Source organism: Protomyctophum bolini (genome assembly GCF_963924005.1).
Source record: "Protomyctophum bolini genome assembly, chromosome: 20".
In the NCBI taxonomy this organism is placed as follows: domain Eukaryota; kingdom Metazoa; phylum Chordata; class Actinopteri; order Myctophiformes; family Myctophidae; genus Protomyctophum; species Protomyctophum bolini.
In genome coordinates this window covers 21,265,310-21,286,571 of record NC_137881.1, presented here as the reverse complement: position 1 = coordinate 21,286,571, position 21,262 = coordinate 21,265,310, and the positions used below count along the sequence as shown (strand labels likewise).

At 44.7% G+C, this 21,262-nt stretch overlaps 1 protein-coding gene across 1 annotated transcript in view; it reads right to left on the bottom strand.

Annotated features, from left to right (window-relative positions):
* The window catches only part of nwd2 (NACHT and WD repeat domain containing 2), a gene marked incomplete at its 5' end in the record, with an annotated part of 54,895 nt that extends 35,336 nt beyond the window's left edge, over positions 1 to 19,559 (bottom strand). The window contains 3 exons of the mRNA XM_080792720.1: positions 1,691 to 1,779; positions 18,304 to 18,478; positions 19,545 to 19,559. Of these exons, the coding sequence (XP_080648846.1) occupies positions 1,691 to 1,779; positions 18,304 to 18,478; positions 19,545 to 19,559 (279 nt within the window). The remainder of the gene's footprint in view (positions 1 to 1,690; positions 1,780 to 18,303; positions 18,479 to 19,544) is intronic.
* Between the last annotated feature and the right edge of the window lie 1,703 nt (positions 19,560 to 21,262).

Sequence of the window (21,262 nt, the reverse complement as noted above, 5' to 3'; positions counted from 1 at the left end):
CTGGGAATAGGATCGCCAAGCACTGATGCGTCGCACAGCAATCTCCATAAATGAGTTCACAGCCAGTATCAACGCAAACAAACACGTAATGTTACAAAGCACGATCGAGTGCCGTCTCGAGCAGCATCAGACATAGCTGAAGTACCGTACCTGTTTTTTTTTTTTTTTTGGGGGGGGGGGGGGGGTTTCCTCCAGCAGTCGGGGTGAGTAGTGGTGATGGGACGCAGGGCAGCAGTGAGTCATACAGTACTAGAGTAGTAACTCCCAGGCGTTCTGAATAATCATGTCAGCACGCTTCTCTGTCACAGCTTGAATCATCAGTTGAGTCACATGATGGCACAGAAGCAGAATCTCACCATTTCTAAGATTTATTTTTATTTTATTGGCATAACGACTATATTGGGAGAGCAAAATTCCCCAAATAATTGGCTACTCTAATAATAATAATATGTGTGGGTTTTTTTAAGGTCAGTTCTGTCTTTAGCAGACAGTATACTGTGAGAGATGCAGAGAGAAATGGTAATGCAGGTCTACGAGCACTAGTACACTAGTTATTGCATTGAACAGTTGGTGAACTTCTTATGGTTTAGCCATAGGACTAATTCTTATATGCCTGCCAACTTTCTGGGGCTTTTTAGAGATGGGGGGGGGGGGTGTGTGACATGCAGCAAACGTCGTCAGATTAAGTGCCGCTAGGCAGACCTGGGCCTAATGAAAAAATTCTAAGGCTTTTCTATTGCTTGTACAGTGTAACTATTTTTAGCTGAGCATGCATGCTTCAAGAGCTATAGACTGGACTAGAAATATTTCTGAATATCGATTCATGACTCCTTCTGGAACAACCTTGGTTATGATTATGGATGTGATATACAGAGAGTGTGGCGCCATCTCTGGCTTGGAATTGGACAGCAAAGATCTTATAAATGGTCTAGTTGTTTGGCTTGTTTCAGAACAGCAAGATGGAATACTAACGAGTTGGTTTCAATAAGAATCAATAACATTGCGCACGAGCTCTCTTCAAGTTTGTGATCCATTGCCCGAGACATTCTTAGCATGAAATCAGCATTTGAAGATTTCATCACCCTGCAAGCTACAATCACACTCCCACCTCCATCACTGCACTTATCCGGCACAAATCCTTCCAAGAACAATCTATGGTGTAAATCTCCCTCTGATCCCGGAAATTCCCTGGATCTGTTAAGCAAACACACCTCAGATAGGGATCTTTTCCCATTTGCAATGCAAATCATCCTGGATCAGCACGGACACACACACACCACCGGGGAGATCTTGTGTTTTAAATCTCTGGCAGACAACAACAGGGGGAAAGCGGCTGCATGGAGCCATCTTATCCAAGGCTAGTGACCTACAGGAACACGCCCAGGGTGCCGGCCCGCTTCTGGCGAGTCGCCCTGTGTCAGAAACGGTCGAGAAACGACAGTTACCGTGTGGGGGTCCCTGGGGGTCGCCAGGGCGTCCACGGAACATCCGCCCAGGGGGGCGGTTAATATGTGTGTGTGTGTGTGTTAGGCTGCGCAACAGTGACACTTGTCACTGACAGTGATTCTGTCATCAACGTAGGAATCAACACAATACAGTAGACTTGTAGTTCTCTTACATTGAGGGGAGTTTGGACAGCAAGAAACTAGAAACCAAGCTAAAAGATGAGAAGGGAAATGAAGGAGATTACCTGGAACTCAATCCCATAGTTCTCCCTGCAGAAGTCACGTAGTTTGGGATAGACATGCTCTTTCAGTGCAGTCCTCTCCGCTTCGGTGTCTGGGAAATAAGACAATGACATGAGAAACCTCCTTTATGGATTTTCCTTAGGATTTGCATATGACTGAGATACTGGCAGAGCATTCTAAGACACAATGTTGTGAATGGGAATCCTGGTTTCTATGCAAACCATGACCATGACCTTGACAGCGGCAATGTAAGGTTGTTAATTGCGTAACTAGAGCGGTTTCAAACTGGGACGACAGACCGTATAGGCTAATGTTGATTAAACCTATACGGTTGCGGGGTTGGCAGCTTTATTGACAGCTCCTTCTCTGACTGAGAGGTTACAGGTTCAGCCCTGACAAAACGTCCTATTAATGTCACTGATCCCACACATACTATAGGACTATCTTAGTAAATGGACGATCTACGAGCTCTCGACATGTTGCATCGTGATGCATCGTGAGCTTGTAGATCTGCTATTTCCACTATGTTTGAAAAATGTCAATTGATGAATACTGGTATATACAGATTGATGGAAGAAATGCTACATAATTGTGATTATCTCAAATAATTGCAGCCAGACGATTATGTAATAAATGTGACAAGCCTACTTTGAACATCAGCTACTGAAAATATCCACAATGTGCATTTATGATAGGCAGTGCATGGTGGACTGTCAGTATGTACATGAACACATCGGCAGCGGTCATATTGGACTGAATGGGCCACGTCAGCAACGGTCCGTGGCTTGCTGTTGAAGCCCACTTTCAAATCCCTGTGGATTAAGTTTAGCCATGACTGATTTCAGTCATTTGGATAAGGATTACATATAGAGTCAGCATTTATTCTGTGTCGGGGGAAAAAAAAGAAAAAAGAAAAAGTGGGTTTAAAAGTGTTTGAATGACGTTTAGAAGATTTAGAACACTTTCCTGGGGGTCTTTGTGTGTAATATGTGGTTTTAGATATTTTAGATTTTAGCAGTGAGCCCAGTGTCTTTGATGTCATCAACAGTGGGCTCAGTTCCTTCCTGGACTACAATTCCCATAATGCTTTGGTGCACTGCTCCTCCTTGTGGATATAATGTTGTCCTACTGAGACAACATGTAGTCCAGGAAGTAAGTGAGCCCAGTGTCCATGACATCAGAGACATGGGCCCACTGCTCAAATCTAAAATATCTAAAACCACATATTACACACATAAAGACCCCCAGGAAAGTGTTCTAAATCTTCTAAACGTCATTAACATATATTGTTTTGCAAAAAGGGTCAAGTTTCCCTTTAAGGGTGTGGACGGAAGAGAACATGCCCAACAGAGGCGTAGCTTATGTGATGAAGGAGCATGAGTCACGCACGCATGCACGGCCCCTGCACAACAAATTCACACACGCACACTCGCGTGCACCGCACGCACACGCACACATGTCGGCACAGATAACAGCCGTCTAGCCCCTAACCAAATCATACCCAGCACGAGTAAAAGAGCCCAGAAATTTGTTCTGACGTATCTTACATAGTCTATCTTTAGTAAGGCTCCGGGCGACCAATGACCATACACAAGTCTGCCCGTAGCGAACAGAGCAAAATGTCAAACAAAATCCTGTGTGGCTACAGTATCGTATTCGAGTGAGGCGAATGACAGACTTCACTGGGTCAGGTCAACGGGCGCTTCTCTAAAATGTCAGAGAAGAGAGTGCAGGTTTGATTCCCAGGCAAGAAGCAGTAATAGTTCTGAGGTAGAGAGAGGTAGTGGTTTCAGCAGGAGACGGTCTCCCTGCTTTTACAGTTACACACAGTTAATTACACGCGTCAAAACAGCAAAAGTGAGGGGAATGAAATCATGTTGTCTGTGAGAGTGGGGGTGGCATACCCGCATAGCCCACAGCCGTGACGGCCCTGCCACCCCAGACTTTCCTTTCCCCATAGCCACGTTTGACAGCTCTGACTGGGGGATCCCGAGGCATTCCCAGGACAGCGTGCCGCTAATCCACACCACCTGGCAGTCGGTATACCCCCGTGGTCTACTTTCCCAACTAGGCCACACGGTGCTGCCAGGCCTGCTTATTATAAGGGACTCTGGGCTTTGTTTTGCTGTGAAGTTGCTTATAAATATTGGTTGCCGTTTTTTGGGGCTTGTTTCTAAAGTGTAGTGGCTTATTTGGGCTTTGCTTCTGCATGTTTTGATTATTGTTTAAACCAGTGTCGTCGTCGTCCCCCCTCAAGATTACTCATGTGGCATATTATCTTTTAGTTTTCATGGACCATGGGTGCTTATTTCTCTCTGGCAAACACTGCTGAGCAAAGCCTCCCTGGGGAATGGGGACTGTATGCATGTTTTGTAAAGGTACACTCACATCCAAACTCTTTCTGTGTATACTCTCCTTTGTCTCAATGTGACCTGACAGATAGAAGCACTGAACTGAGAACCGCCTGTCTGTACTGTGCTGATAACGGCAAGTTGCCACTCTTTTATGGGCTTATGATGAAGTATGGCAGCTTGATGCTTACGGGGCAAGTGTGTGGATTGTGTGTGTGCGTGTGTCCACACCTATGTGCCCAGAGGGCTCTGGCTTCTCATTCCCTTGGATCTCTCTCTCTCTCTCTCTCTCCATCCTTCTCTTCTCTCTTTTCCTGTGTTGTTTATTTCAAGCTGACAGACCAGTCTCTTCTATCAGTTACTATCAGTGTTTTCAGCTCATCCCACCCACGCGTTGGGGAAATCAAGGACACTCAATTGAACACAGCTCTCTCTTCCTCTATCATCTCCACGAAGTCTGACATCAATATCGGTAGAGGACTGTATCAAATATGACTTTGTTTATTTCCTATATCAATGAATCATTGTACAATAGTGGTGTGCAAAAACAGCGAAAATCTATAAGCATTCAATGTGTCACCTGTGACATTGATTTGAAGTCATTTCGCCATGCCCTCATACAGCATGTTTTCAAAGTATACATCACATTGCCTGTATACTGACTCGCTCTCAGACACTTACTATGCATGGCAGCTTAGCGATGGTCCAATTCAGAAAGACAAATAGAGGGATAGATAGCAATAGAAGTGGAGAGAGCAAAAAAGGAATGTGCTCAACAAGCCAAGTGTCTTAATAGCACTTGGTTCGTTGAGTGTGAAGGAAGTAGGGGTTCATTGACACCAAAGTGTATACGATGTGTGTAGTATAGTATGTGTGTGTGTGTGTGCGTGTGCGTGCGTACGTGTGTTCGTGCGTGCGCGTGTGCATGTATTTGAAACTATCCTCGCCATAGATTCATGTCACCTTGAAAGCATGAGAAGCAGATCGCTCCATTAGCTTAATGTGTTGTGGAAGGGACCCCCATGAAGTGTGTTAAAAATATTCGCTTTTTAAAGCGAACATTTTAAACACATTATTAAGCTTTAAAAAAAGTCCCTTTCAAGTGTTTTACTTAAATTTTCTTCAAAAATAGCAGATCTACAAGCTATGAGCTTATTTGTGCTATTTAGCCATAAGTAACCAACCAAACCAATCCAACCGTATAACCACAGTAAACAATATGATTGTGACGCTGTATTAACTCGTTTTGCCTGGGACCCCCTGGTACCCTGACCCTGGGGGTCCCCGGACCCCACTTTGAGAACCATTGCACTGTTTCACTTTGGACTTTTCCCCCCACTCACCTTCAGGCAGGAGGTTACGCTCTTTAAAGACTGTGAAGGCCCGACACTCAAATAGCTTTTTTCCCCATGGCTATCCGGCTCCTCAATGCTGCTGCTGGTGTGTGTGTGTGTGTGTGTGTGTGTGTGTGTGTGTGTGTGTGTGTGTGTGTGTGTGTGTGTGTGTGTGTCCCAACCCCACCCCCTGACCCCTCCTATCCTCCCTCCACCCACACTCAGAGTGGAATGGACTGACTTGTGCTCTGAACTGACCTGAACACTTGAACTCTCTGCACTTTATATTTATTCATTATTCATTGCACCATGTTTGTTTTAGCTGTCTTGTCCTGTTTTGCATAAGTGCACTCTGCTGTCCCACCAAACTAAATTAACATGTTTACATGTCTTGGCAATAAAGGCTTCTGATTCTGGAGCTACTGTTCGCACGCAGTATACCAGGGACAAGGGACTTGACTTTTTGTCTTTTCTTTCACAAACAGAACGTGCAATTTACGTGACATTATGAAAAACACATTCCCACTAGGCCGAGGATGAAATGCTCTAACAATAGAAAACTGCCTCATGGCGGTGCTACAATAGGCCAATTCAGGTCCTTGCTTATAACTGCACCAAGCTGTGTACAACATTGTAGGCACACTCCCTAGAGGCCAAGGAAAAACCTTTGTCCATATTTTACAACTGCCGGTTATACCATGAGGCAGATTTTGGCAAAACTTTCTGTACATTACTTGCACAGATTTGCATTCCATACATCACACGCAATTCGGTATACACTATTTCCATCAACACAGATGTTAAATTTTTCATATTACTCCTACACATTTTGTCCAAACAACACAAATGCTATTATACCGGTGGAGACCCGTGTCCCGAGGGGCACTTTATCTAGTTCTTAATTCTTCCCTTTCTTGTTTTTCTGTGGAAATAACGACACGACGGGAACTATGCACGGAAACAAATTTCAACCACTTTTCTTTGCACTCGTAAACCTGTGATGTCACAATAAAGCTGAAAAAGTTCTGATTCTGATTCACTGCATGGCTCTGTGCTTGCATGCTCTGCTGCACATCAACCATCACAGGCTGCACTGGCACGCCACAGGCCTAAAAAGTAAAAAAAAAAAACCTCTTCCCTACACTGTGAATACTGTAGATGGATTCCGGGAGACCTACTGTAGAGCGTGCTAATCTTTGGCCGCTGTGGAGTTCAGTTCAGCCATCCATATAGAAACCAGATGTTGTAGCATTTTCTGCAGAGTGCAGACAAGGGAGACATATATGCTTGCCATTGAATGGAAATAAAAGACACAAGTTGCCTGTGCCAACAGATGATATCGTCTCTGTCGGGTAGAAACCTTATATGTGGTCAAATTTGACTGAGGAACTGCCATTGAATTTTTTTGAATTTCCGTCATATGAAAGCAGGGAATAATAGCTTCAAATTGACATTGGTTGTTGAGTTTGACCCACCAGTTTTGGAGATATGGCTTATAGAGTAATGTCTTGCAGAAAACGGCGAGTTGAGAAAACAGGCTTGAAATGTTCACTTCTGTGGTCTTTAACATTACACCTAGCTACGTACTGTACATGTTTAAGCATTTATTTCATAATGTACAGCTTTACAGATTTCAGCTCTTAACACTTATTTCAGACATGCTCTAGTATGTGAAGAGTCTGCCTGTGCATACATAATAAAATATATTTTTTCAGCATTCACTTCAAAATGGCCACATTTTTGATGCATATTTTTGATGCTCAAGCGGGACATTCATTTAGGAAAAATACACAAAGTTAAAGATGGAGTGCCGTGATATTATTTTCCACCCTAAAACATGATCATCAGGTATTATTATATAAGAAGGAAGTTTTGAAGTTTTTCAAAAAAGTTTACAGTATTTGTTAAAATGTTGTTTTTATCTGGACAGTTCATTAAAGGATCACTTCACCACTTTTCAACCTACCTTCATATAATTGATCCTCACTAATGTTCATGATAAAATGCCACCATTTTTTTCTACTCAGTCTGTGTCTCATGGAAAGGCTGTGGGCAGTTTAGAAACCTGTGAAACACCAGTGACATCATCGATTGGGGATTCCAAGCTAATAGAAACTGAAGGATTTCTATTCCTGAAAAGTTGCAATGCATAATGGAAGCCATCGTTCTCACGATAATACAAATTTTAAAAAGAATCTGCCTAACGATGATGTCACTGGTGGATGTGTTTCTAAACTGCCCACAGCCCTCACAAACTGAGTAGGAAAAAAAGTGTGGTATTTTATTAGTGAGGACCAATTATAAATGCTGAAGTGGTCCTATAAGTATGCCTCGTTTGCCAGATGGGTGGTGATGGGTGGTGATCCACCTGAACTGAAGCCGCAGCTGTTGTTGTGTGATAAATGGGGCGGGTTAGGGGTGGGGATGATATTGTGATGACACTATATCACTTTTATTTTGACATTGACACGTTTGACTGTCAAGGTTTCAGGAAGAAACCCTAAATACAAAGGCAATACATCATTGCAGGTGACAGTACTTGATTAGACCCCTTGGTGTGGTTGTTATGCCACACTAAGGGGTCTAATGTACTGTCACCTCATAAACACATGAAAAACTGGAAAAAATACAAAAACGTCATGGCACTCCATCTTTAAAATATGGAGAGATATAAGAGGTTTCTGCCCAACAACATACTGTCATGCTGCACACAACATGGAGATGAACTACTACAGTGTACAGGAACAGATGGTGAGGCTTGCGCTCGTTAGACATGTAATTAGCATGCCCTTTGAATTTTCATTTTTGCAGCCTTAACCTAATTCGTGTTTAACAAAGTAGCAGCAATGGTAGTTATCTGGCCTTCAAGTCAATACAAAGGGAACTCTGTATTGGCGGAAATGTTCAGATATCACCAGATTTAATCCTTTTTACTTATGAGTAGTGTCAGCGTGTATTGGCTGAACCCTTGCTGCGCGCAGCCGCGCACGCAACAGAATATTGCCTCATATTAACGCCAGCTGTTGGAATGGCGGTTGGAATGGCTGCAGTTACGTTTGACAGATTTTTGCTTAATTGCTTGATTTACCAAAATAATTTGCCATACTGACTTTTTTAATCTGCTCTGAAGAAGGCTGTTTGCCGAAAAGCGCCAGCGTTCTCAGTAAAAAAGGAGAAATTGCATCTGAGCCAGTCTTGGAGTGCTGCCTTTTCCACATTGGTGGTTTATGAGTTATGCTTGATTTACCTGTAGGTGTATATGCAGACTATGCATAGGATAGAGAAAACTGGGGGTACTGTATATCCTGCTGAAAAACAGTACATGGTGGGAGTACTACTACTTCACCAAACCAAACCAAACCATGTAATGGCTATTTTAGAATGCCAACTAGACTACCAAATATTTATGCATTACTTTGTCTTCCATTCAGTCAAATTGAATGGACTCTCACCAATATGCATTCTAACTGAACTGCAGCTGTCAATCTGACAGCTGAGTCTCCATGCTTACTATACCACTGTCAGCAAAGGTGTAACTATTTGTGTGTTGTTCTCATCTTAGAACAGAAATGAGAATAGCACCTTTGCCTTCCTCTGAAAAACTCCAACCATGAAAGGAGATGTTGAATGACCACCTGTTACTGATGGTCTATTTTTCTCCTGTAAAATGGGGATTTGGCTGTCAATAAAAGGGGGTGTATGTCATTGATGGGGAGGAAAACTGGAGAGTGCTGGGGGAAGCTCTGGAAAGAAATCATGCAACCATTCTGCTGTACTGACAACCTACGAGAACTCTGAATAAAGCATGATGCTTGAGTCCTGCTCTGATGCTTTCCTCTGCTTGCTAATAGTGAGATCAAAAACTTCCAGAACAACCAACTGAGAGGGAGCATAAGGGTAAAAGGCTTTTTTTTCTGAACAAGGTCCTGTGAGTTTAGGAGTGCTTTGAAGCACCACAGGGCCCTAAAAGCTCTCTCACACAGAGGCAGGTAGGTAGAGAGGAGGAATTAAGTGCTCTATGCCCTGTGGTTCTTAAACCTTTTCATGTCGAGGACCTCTAAATGGTTATGTATTTGGCTGTGGATGGCGCGGCACAAAAACTTATCGTGACGTTATAACATTATTGTGATATAGTCTCCACCTTGAGAACGACTGCTCTAGCTGTCCCTCCTGTCCCTTGCTCTCTCTCTCTCTCTCTCTCTCTCTCTCTCTCTCTCTCTCTCTCTCCACCTGGGGGGAACGGTGAGGAGGAAAGGCAGTGGTAAAGGGGGTGAGGAGGAGGTACATGGACCTGGTCTTTTGCACGGATCATAAACCTGCCTGTGCTTCAGAGGGACAGGGTTCCCAGCGCTCGCCACGGTGAGCTGATCTATTTCAAACGATTCACCATTGTCACCACCGTCTCTCCCATCCCTTCTGTCCCTCCATCTCTCTTTCATTCTCTCTCTCTCTCACCCTCTCTCTCTCTCTCTCTCTCTCTCTCTGGCTCAGGTGAGATTGAATAGAAGAAAGGGTCGGTGGCTCTGAAATTCTCTTTGGGCTTTATAGATTTTTACTGTTAAGTGGTGGGGACATGATTGACGATGAGCCCCAAAACCTAAATGTGAGGGTCTGACAGAGAGTGATTGCAGAAGGAAGAAAAGGAGAAAGACCTTTTCGTTGAAGGCATGAGGCTCAAAATCTACAATTTTCCGCTAACAAAAGATTTAAAACGCATGAATGAAGGCATGTAAAATGCAACGACATGGTATTCCAGTCTCAGTGGTGGTGATGTAGCCAGGATGAGGAGATGCATTAGAGGAGATTACGTTATGCACATAGGGCTCCCCAAGGACCTTGAGCTCGCATCAACCTTAAAGAGCTTAAGCGATGGGTTGCATACAAATGGCCGTCTATAGCGCATCGCGCAGACTACTACAGCCCCCGAGGTGAACCAGGCTACGATGAGGACATGGGGTAATAGAGTTGCCTCAGTATGGGGGTTAGATACAAACACACGTGCACACTGCACGCACACAGACGCGTGTGTGATCTCTCCCGCAGGCGCATGCGCACACACGCACGCACGCGCACATACACACAGTGAACACAAAGTGACTGACAGCTAATCACACAAAGATGTACACAGCTGTGTTGGTGCCGTCAAGCCTATTGACAGGATGGAATTGCTGTTTTAATTGATCCACCCTGGAGACACACACACACACCCCTCAACTATAGCCAAGAATCGGGGTGATTCGTTAATGTTGTGTCACAAAGACGTGATTCATCTTAAATCTTGGCAATGCTGTGGAATAACTCAACATACTGCCCAAGCCTCCCGCCACAATATCCACATGACAATATGCTGAAGTGAACAACCCGGTTCAACCGTCCGTAACATCCACATGTCGTCTTAGCTAATTGAACTATAGCAGTGGTTCCCAAAGTTTTTCATGTCAAGGACCCCTAAATTGGCACAAAATTTGTTTGCGGACCCCCATTTGAAGAGATACGCCACGGACCCCCATATAAGAGAATATTGTTTTACGACCCTAGCAATGATTCTCAACTCATTTTATTTCAAGGACCCCCAGTTAGACATGAATTAGGAGTGTTCAAGTGTAACCAAAAGGACAATTTGTACACTCTCAGAGTTACAGTTACATATTAAGCTAATTGTTTAATCAAACGATCGACTCTACTTAATACGCTATACCCGACATTTGTTTAATGCGTTTAATTCGCCGTATTTTAATCATTAAAAAGACACTCCCGTCTTTGCCGCAGACCTGATGACGAGCCCATCATGTTCTGATGACGAAACCGGAAATCAACCCATGTGCTGGGCTGCTATGGCTTCTGGGAAACTGAGCCCAATGCAAGTGGACGGGGGGGTTTGTCTGGACTACAACACCTCGTGGAGGCCGGATTTTCGTCGTTGAAAGCTGCAAATACTTCAGCGTATGCTCTAAAGGTAATACAACAATCTCGGCAGCGTAGAATATTTGATTAAAATGCGGATAAAGCGTTTTATGGAGTCACACTGTTAACTATCATTTATAATTTATCTGGGGACCCCCTGGAACTCCCTCAAGGACCCCTAGGGGTCCATGGACCCCACTTTGGGAACCACTGCTGTAGATAACAGAGAGTCTGTGGCTTTTGATTAAGGGCATTAGTGGCAGTATATTCTAGAGCAACCCGGCCTCGTCCATATAGCTCATAAAAGCAGAGGCGCCGTAGATCAAAGGAGATGGGATCCCAGTCACCCAACCACAATACAATAAATATATCTAATACAGTAGTTATGCTGTTATGATTGCATGTGTATTATTGATGAGAGCATAAAGGGAGATCAGAATCCCTTCTAGAATACACTGTTTTATTGAGTGCCTGTCTCACTTGAGTATCACTCATTGATTTGGGTTTCTTTTAGCTGTGAGGAACACAGTAAAAGAGGGTTAAACACTGGGTACTCAGTCTAAGGTGTGAAAAGTTGTACCCTTATAAAAAAAGGCCAGGGTACACTTTTTTTCTAATTATTTGTTCGGCCCAAAACAATGTGTTGTCATTGTCATTGATTTGTCAACTCGGCTGTTGGCTTTGTCCGAGGCTTAAATGTCTTTAAATAAATACTTTTTGCGCGGAACAGTGTTGTTTTCGTCAACTAAAACTATGACGAAAAATGTTCGTCAACTACCTTTTTTCACCGACAAAAACTACATAAAAACTAAGCCACGATGACTAAAATTATGATTAAACTATAACTGCACTCTGTCAAGTGACTTACTGTCAACCGCTATGAACTTTAAAATCTCCGGCTCGCAATGGTGACGTAATAAAGATAGGTTTCAGATTACATATATACATGTATGCAAGTTGTATATGTAATTTTTAAGTTGATTAACAGTATACTGTGGTTACTTGGGTCGTTTGATGCGTATGTCCGTAGCTGCATTCAGTATGATGTAATGAAGATATGTACCAACGCCAGGCGCCAGCGTATAACTGGCTCTCGATGGAGACATAATAATATGTTTCAGTGTGGATTAAAGGTAATGCCCATATGTAATCTGAAACCAATACCATATCAAACATGAATTAATCATTACGTCATACGTTGCCACGGACATACGCATCGGAGCACCGGACAAACAACATTACTTGCACACTCTGCTTGCGCAAGTAATAAACTGTTGATTTTGTTGATTTTGACTAAAATGTCAGGAAGGGACTAGTGAACCAAAAAAGTAAAGGTCCGTGACTGTGTGATCGTGATCATCTCAGGCCGGGCCCCTGGAGTCCAGGGCCGGGGAACGGCCGTACCCCATCTGCTACGGATCCAGTACGAGTCATTTTACATTTGGTTGCATGCTGAAAATGTGTGTGTGTGTGTGCGTGTGTGTCAGATTTCTCGTGCACGCAAAGAAAGTAAATCCAAGTAAGTCCAGTAAAATCTCTACAACCCCAATATACGTTGTAAAACGCTCCGTGTTCATTTAACTCTTGATATGGGAGGCAGAAGGCTTCCCACAAGCTCCAGCAGGCCATGCCTGTCATTGCTACTTAAACTAGTGTCTTAGCAATGATCCAAATATAAAGCCTTATAACACCATACACGTTAGCCCCCTCTAGTGACCATGGCAAAGCAGCACTGTAGCAAGATCTGGGTCAGATAGTCCTTGATGTTTGATTTAATTTATGCTTGGAATACCAGGTGTGTGGGGTTCTCAACCTTTTCAGGCCATGTTTGAACTGGTGAGCCTACCCCCCCCTCCCTCCCCACACACACACACACACACACACACACACACACACACACACACACACTGACAAGCATTTGGAATTGTAGGAGTTTAGAGCATTACATTTAGTTTGACTCGGTTCAACAGATATATTGTGGAAAATAGCCGATCTACAAGTTGAGTGCATGATCAAGTAGCTATTTTCACAATGTTTACCTCTTTCTTATATTATCTGACAATTTGGCCAACCAGTTTTTATAGTATAGTTTGTTGATTACATTGATGCAGTAAGGGTCTTTCTTTCATTTCATTTATTTTATCATTATTTTCTATAGGTCCCATTTGGTCTCATCTGAGGTCGATTGGAGAATGCCTCGTGCAATCAGAAATGGCTGATTGGCAATGAGTTCTGTTCATATAGCAGCGCAGGCTGCAGATTACTAGTGCGCTTCTCCTTCCATTTATATGACAGAGGCATGTGAAGAAGGGCTATATCCTCCTTGCATTCCAATCCATGTGCGGATGGATGGAAATCATGGAATCGATGGATGGATGGAAGGATGGATGGGGCCATTAGACGACATACACTGGGACTGAGTGGCTGTGCCGGCTACAGGTGGCCATACAATAGGAGCCACTTCGTCATACTGTGCTGTCCACCAGGTTTATCAACCTGACCTGAATCCTTCAACCTCGTCCAATCCATAAATGAATCCACTCACGACAATAAAAGGGACAAACCCTTGACCTTGTTCTGTCCTTGTGTGTGTCTCCTTCCATTCTAAAAATCACAGACTTCCCTTCATCAGATCATAAAGCCATTGTCTTCTAAATCCCGATAACCCCCTTCCAGCTCCACCGCCCATCTCCCAGCTCGTCTGACACTGCATGTCATTGACTCTACAACAGCCGCCAAAAGATCAGAATCATTCCAGTCCTCCGCAACACCTCCAACAGTAAACGCCTCTCCCCAAGACCCAGCTGGTCTTATCGATTATATTAGTAACACTTCCCGAGCCATTCTTGACTGCATTGCACCCCGCAGGGCAGTTAAGTCCCATACAACAGGGACATCCTGGCTGAATGGAAATCTGGCAATTTGCACGTCTCCTTAGACATTCCCTAATGGAGGATTATCAATCCGCTGTTAGGCATGCACGAGTGAAAAACTTCTCCAACATTGTCACTAACAGCCATAACCCCAGATCACTATTTAAAGTAATAGACTCAGTCACAATTTCACATAATACCATAATACTCAACTATCCCAGGAAAGAATGTGAGGATTTTCTCACTTATTTTGTAGATAAGATCAACACAATTAGAACCCAAATAATCACTTATACCATCTCAGTATATCTACATAACTTCCAACCTCACATCTCACACATTAGGAAATACTAGACTGGTGCCTGGCTGTAGCGCACCGAGTCAGTAACGATGGAAGTTGGAGATCCATGCCCCACCCTTTGATGCCCATATGTAGATTTCTGTATCTGTCTCTCTGTATCCCTTTATTCCTATATGGAGTTCTGTGTCAGCCATGCCCAAATATGGAGTGTTGTGATGTCAGTACAGGCCAGCTCCATATATGGAGCCTGGACAGGGGCCCTGTCCAGAGCCCGGGCAGAGGCCTTTTGTGGCGTACAAACTACAAACCGGGCACTGCACTCCCTGCGGTGGTGTGGAACGTGTGTGTCGAATGTGAAGTCTGTGCGGTGAACGGTTCTCGAGTTACAGCCGTACACACGTACAGACAGACAGAGAGACATACACAGACGTGGTGCATTTATAGATAGATAGATTATTCTTTCAATTAAATCCTCTACCTCGCAATTGGACCCCGTACCAAACAAACTGCCAAAGAAAGTGCTCACCACAGTTTCACCTCAAATTCTTGCCATTATAAATCTTCCCTATGCTTCCCACTGCTACTTTCCCTGCTGCCTTCAAAACATGCCATAATACAACCCCTCTTAAATAAGTCCAACCTGGACCCTTCCGAGCTGCAAAATTACAGGCCCATCTCCAAACTGCCATTTCTGTCCAAGGTTCTAGAAAAGGTCATATACTCCCAGTTGACACCTTTCATGAATAACAATACCTGTAACTTATTTGAATTTGGTTTCAGAGCCCAGAGACAGCCCTCATAAAGGTCACCAATGACCTACTTCTCACAACTGATACTGGAGATTGTGTGGTACTGGTGATTCTGTTGGATTTGAGCAATGAGCTCAAACAATGAGCTTGTATACAGGGGCAGTCCGTCAGGAGATGGGGTACGGCCGTGCCCTGGGACTCCAGGGGCCCGGCCTGAGATGATCACGATCACACAGTCACGGACCTTTACTTTGTCGCACTTTGCAAGCCCCGACTCTTGGCACGAGCAGCAGGCAGCGGGCCCATTCAAAGCATTATCTCATTATCTCAGGGTGCTACAAATGTCTATCTACTAGTGTTGACTAATCATTACAAGTGGCTCTTATTTTGAAGAGGAAGTCTGTTTCGGTTGTATCCAAGCTGCCATGACAAGTTATGATGCCAAGCCACTAACCAAGTAGTAAACAAGAACTTGCGTGGAAGCTTTTAAGCAAAGTTCCTATAGGCCTATTTACTATATGAAAACCATGCATCTGTGACGTAAACAATGTACACACTTTGGAAGTATGTTAAAGGTCGTATAGCCAACTCTTAGGCCAAAATGTATATATCTAACTATAGTTTTGGTCTTTTTCCCCCTCTAGCATCCCCTCTATAGTGATGCTGGGGTGTTTTCCTGCAGACACACACTCTCCCTTTGGTTCCCTCTGGGTGCTTATGCCTCAGGAGAGTTTTAAACTTTTAGCCAATAACAGCACGAGTGTGTGACGCTGTGTTCAACCGTAGCAGTTTCATAATGAAAACGTCTTTGTGTAAACGCTGTATAATCAGTGAGAACGCAACGGGACTTTGCCATTTTCCCTTGGAGACCATTGCTGTGTAAACAAACAAACCCAGGTACCATCCCCCCCCCCTCCCGCCCCACTTTGAGAACCGATGACCTAACTATTGACCACAATCAATTCATCATAATTGTATTTTGTCCACCATCAATTCATTGTATAGCGTCCCATCACTTCATGAAACAAATGAGGCAACCTGGGTTCAGAAGGCGAATCTTTCTCCCACTATATTGTGTTTCGCACAGTCATGCAGGGGATACACCATAGGATGGTGATGTGTGTGTGTGTATTATTATTTATCTCATATATTTATGCCCTCTGTCTCGCTCTGTCCTACTCCACTTGCCTTGCCTTGTTTACTCCAATTTTAGTGATTCTATTTTTACCCTGGCCCCAGAGGCCGTATTTAAATACAGAGCATGCAACTGGATGTCTGCCTCACGAGAGTCACGACGACCCAACTGTCTCGTGCTGGCGCTGCTCGCCTCACGCTATACTCTCTGAATGAATGGACGGCAATGTGTTGCATTGTCTCAGGAGCGCAACATGCATTCTGATATTCCTGTGTGCAACAAACAGCTACCTAGATTCGTTTGAACCCACTTACAATTTAGGCATTTCGCTGGACGCTCTTAATCCAGAGCGATTTACAGTAAGCAAGAACCTGGAAAGCTTATATGCTGTTATACTATTTCAAATCCAGGAAAGCATCGTTGTCATTCTATATCGTCCCCCTTCGTGGCAGAAACCTTGTGTCTCCGAGTTTCAAATGTGTATGTTTTTTGAGGGGCGCTAGCCCCGGTAGCGTGACACTGGTCTGACCACTCATTAGTCCAACCCCTACAGTAGTGGGCTAGTTTAGCTAGAAGGTTGACACAATGGACCGTCACCGTTGATATGCATCCAAGGTCGGTCATTCCTGTTTTTTTGGTTTTTTTGCGTGGTTAGCGAGGTGCGAAAACTGTGAATGGCTGTGCGGGCTTGCGTGCATCATCAAACTACGCCATGGGTAGCCCTACCGTCGGCTCACCCCTGAATATACAACAAGGTTCAACTTAGTATTATGCATTTTCTGTTACATTTAAGGCACAGTTAAGTGTCCTATCGATTAAATAATTTAATTAATCAGACACATATGCCACAGACTGCATGGTAATCGTCCTACAGCGCTTTGCATCCTGTTAGTCGTGCGTAACAGGTGCAACTACAGACAAAACACAAGTTACATAACCTGAGGCAGGCCTTGCGGTCGTGCCCTCCACATGCAGTCTCTAGAACTGGCATTCTCAATATAGCGGCCGGCCACGGCTTAAGCCAATAGGAATGACTTTGGCATGGGACTTCCGGGACTGGGGAAGTGAGTGACGGTCTGACGGATGTTATATGTGTGAATGCTTATAGAGGCTATGCGCGTGACATCATCATCATACCCGGAAGTTATGCGGGAACGCCTACTGAGTGACAAAAAACTACTTTTTGGCCTTGACAGCCCATTACATGCAAACAGAAAAGTCTTATTTGATTGAATTACATGACTTTAAACAACGTTAAATTCACTTTGTCTTTTCCCACTCGATTTGCCATTCACTTTATGCATGCGCATACCCTCTGTTGATCACAAAAGTGTAAAAGTTATAATAAAGTTGGCGCCTGGGAATCTGTACTATGTCTCTGCCTCCATTTCCAGAGATTGTTACAATATATAATATATGTCAAGGGCCCCCAAAATGATATCTATTTCGCTGAGTTCTCAAATACATTTTGAGGGACCTCCAGAAGCAAAGATTTCAGTTAAAAATGTTCACGATCTTTTAATAGACAAAGTAGGCATATAAGATGTGGTTAAAGTGGTTAAAATGAATGATGCTATTAACTACTTTTGCTGGGGACACCCTGGAACCGAACCCTGACAACCACCGGTCAAGACAGAGAGAAGCATGAGATAAAATATAAATCATAATTATCATATCAATAAAGACCCGCCCTTTCCCTCCCGAGGCCATGCATGACGTGGATGAGATGAGCGTGTCTGTCACAGTGCGTTTCCTTTAATTATAGGCTTGATACATGTGGTTGTGTGCCGGCCGGCGGCGTCGGTCCGGTCCGGTCGATCGCGCGCCCAAAATAGCAGATCTACAAGCTCACGGCCAGCAGGCACAAATATGGCACATTAATGCAGCGTGTGACCGCACCGTGAGCTTGTAGATCGGCTATTCTTCGCCACACAACGTATAGTAGTAATGAAGTAATATAATCCTTACCGTCGGGGTTGGAACAGATGAAGACGCGCACGCTGCGTCCCGTGGGGACGTGCTGGGGCGGCAGGGCCAGCACGTTGCCGCTGATCGCCGCCCTGCGCAGGGCAGACTCCCGAGGGCACGACTGCCTGCTTCCCACTCCTGACGGCCACATGGCGGGGGGCGCCTTCCAGCGTGGCTGGACGGGACATGCACACGCACGCACGCACACACACGCACACAGAAATCAAATGAGACACGTTTAGTCGCGTGATCAGTCTAGTCAGTGTGTGTGTGTGTGTGTGTGTGTGTGTGTGTGTGTGTGTGTGGTGCACAGTCACACAGACAAGAGCATGAGCATACGAGCCATGCAGTACTATAGTGTCGCGCGCACTATTTAGCCTACATCTGTCTCCGATACACACACACAGACACAGACAGAGTGGAGTTAGGATGGATATGCCTAATGCCATGATATAAGGCCACCTTTTAGACAGGGAAATACCAAACACACTAAACGAGATGGCTCGTGCGTGCACTTAGCCACGAGCCATTAGCCTGTTATTGCATTCATCCATGTCGTGGGGAATGCAACATTACGCATGGCGTGTGTGCATGCACATAATAGCCTAATAAGACTAAATAACATAATTATGTTGCATGCGTAATGTGAATGCATTATTCCTTGGCTCAAGAAGACTGCATTTCTTAAATGAATAATGTTCATGCCGCTACTATAATGAAACGAAGCACATGCACACAAGTTCGCGTCATCAAGGCAGGAGGAGGACAAGACCAAACTTAAACAGACGGACAAGAAGGAAGGAATTAATTTATAAGGGAGGAAGGAATTAAGGAAGGCGAAGGCAAGCATCGTTCACACAATCCCACCCCAAAGAAGATGCTTGCAGTTGCAGGAGGAAGATTGAGAGTGAATAACCAAACAAACAATGGTTATCCAGCCAGCAGGAGGGACGTGGCGGAGTCAGTCGCCGGTTTTCCGGAGTTGGTCTTATCCCGCAATCTTTGCTTGGAAGACGGAAAACCTCTTTAACAAAAACAGACAACAAAGTGAGGGGAAAGTTGGGTAGTCCTTCTCTTCACAATGAATGCATCACGGCAGGCTAAACCACTGAGCATCCAGAGGACTCGGCTAGATGCTGATGCCGATCGAGGAGGAGGAGGACACGGCACTGTACGTAGCCCACTGTGGCGTCTGTCTGACTACGACTACAACCCAAGTAGTAGTTGTTCTTGTTGCTCACGTTCATTCGCTTCATTTTGTGGCGTTCGAAAATATCCGAGCGTCGGTCCTCGAGGAGCGGCAGAGACGGTCTTCAGAACGCCCATGGATCACTCAGAGTAGTGGCCGACGTGGTGGCCAGGAGGAGGAGGCGGCCCCTGGAGACGGTGCTGGACGGGGAGCGAGGCTCTGTCATCCTCCTCCTGCTGTGTGTGTGTGTGTGTGTGTGTGTGTGTGAGCAGCACTGAGCAGCGGAGCTCTGATGCCTCTGAAAATCCCCTCTACTACCTCTATTCTCTCTCTCTCTCTCTCTCTGTCTCTCTCTCTCTCTCTCTCTCTCTCTATCTCACATGTGTCAGTGTCACCATCAAAAAGGTATATCCTAATGACAATTGCGTTGACCAATGAGTGGGTGTTGCTGCTAGCCTATATAGAGGAGGAGGGGTCTGTCGGATTAATTGCCTTATAGATAAAATGTAGCCCCCCCCCCTTGTTGGAGGTGGAAGTTTCTAAGTGCATTGGATTCGTACTAAACGGAATTGATTACTATGCTCAGTATGCTGATGTTCTTGGGGGGGAAAAAGCTGAACCATATCTTTTTTTCCACCTCAGTCTGTGTTTAAGGGGCAGCAAGCAGTTCTCTGGATTGGATGCCATTTACAATGTCTGTCCTTATAATGCTTGGAAGTCACTGTCATTTCTTACACACTCGACTGCAACGTTTAGGCTAGGCCTACTCACATACAGTGCTCCACCACGAAGAAAACAGCCTATACATTGTCTGTGGACCCAGTATGACTTGCCACTGCATATTATACACGTATCTAAAGCTAAACTGGCCCATTATAACAATTACATGAGGTACACACATCTCAACGTCTATAATGCTTACTGGCGTCATGTCCAGGGGGTGCATCAGATATACCAGAACGCTTGCCTCAAAACAGTCGCCTCGGGCGTAGCCTACAGCCGGCGTAATTGCTCTGCCTGCATGTTATTCTTAAACGTAACCTCAGTAAACCTAAACGTATTTCACCATATTCGCAGTAAAACAGAATACATGATGAACCGCCACACCGTGCGGTCGGCATGAGGCCGGCGAGCATGCTTTAACCCATTCTGGGCGGGAACCCCTTTTGGTGTTTTAAGCATTATATGTTATGCTTTTTGACACGGGTCGAGTGTGATTTGGGGCCACCGTTCTTGTATTGTACTGACACATCAAGCTCCCTCACACAACAAAACCAGAGATATAGGCTGCTGCTCTATGACTATGAGCCACATGGCTCAGCAAGGCTTGTTAGTTGGTCATATGTTCTGGGGTTAGCCAGGTGCTGCATGTATTTGCACCTGAACAGCCCATTGTAACGCTTTTTCATTGATCGGGGTCCCCCATGGCCCGGGGGACAGATCTGTGAGTGAGCAATGCAGATCCGACATCTATATGCTCACAACGCCTCATGCCGTGACGGATTGTGAGCTTGTAGACGTGCTCATCATTCTGGGCGAATGTTTTCCCCAGAGAATAGGAACGATATAGGTCCCATTTGGGAACAACATCACATCAGGAGCTCCGGTAGGGAAAAGCTCAACCGGGGTATACGGCAGATAGAAGCCCTGTTGTTCCCAGCAGCCAATGACCTTTGCTTCTAATCTGTTCCTCCAGTCAGTCAGATTAATCCTTCTCTTCACACCTGCGCTGGATTTAGCAGCTGCTGGTTTATTCCGTTATTAATGCAT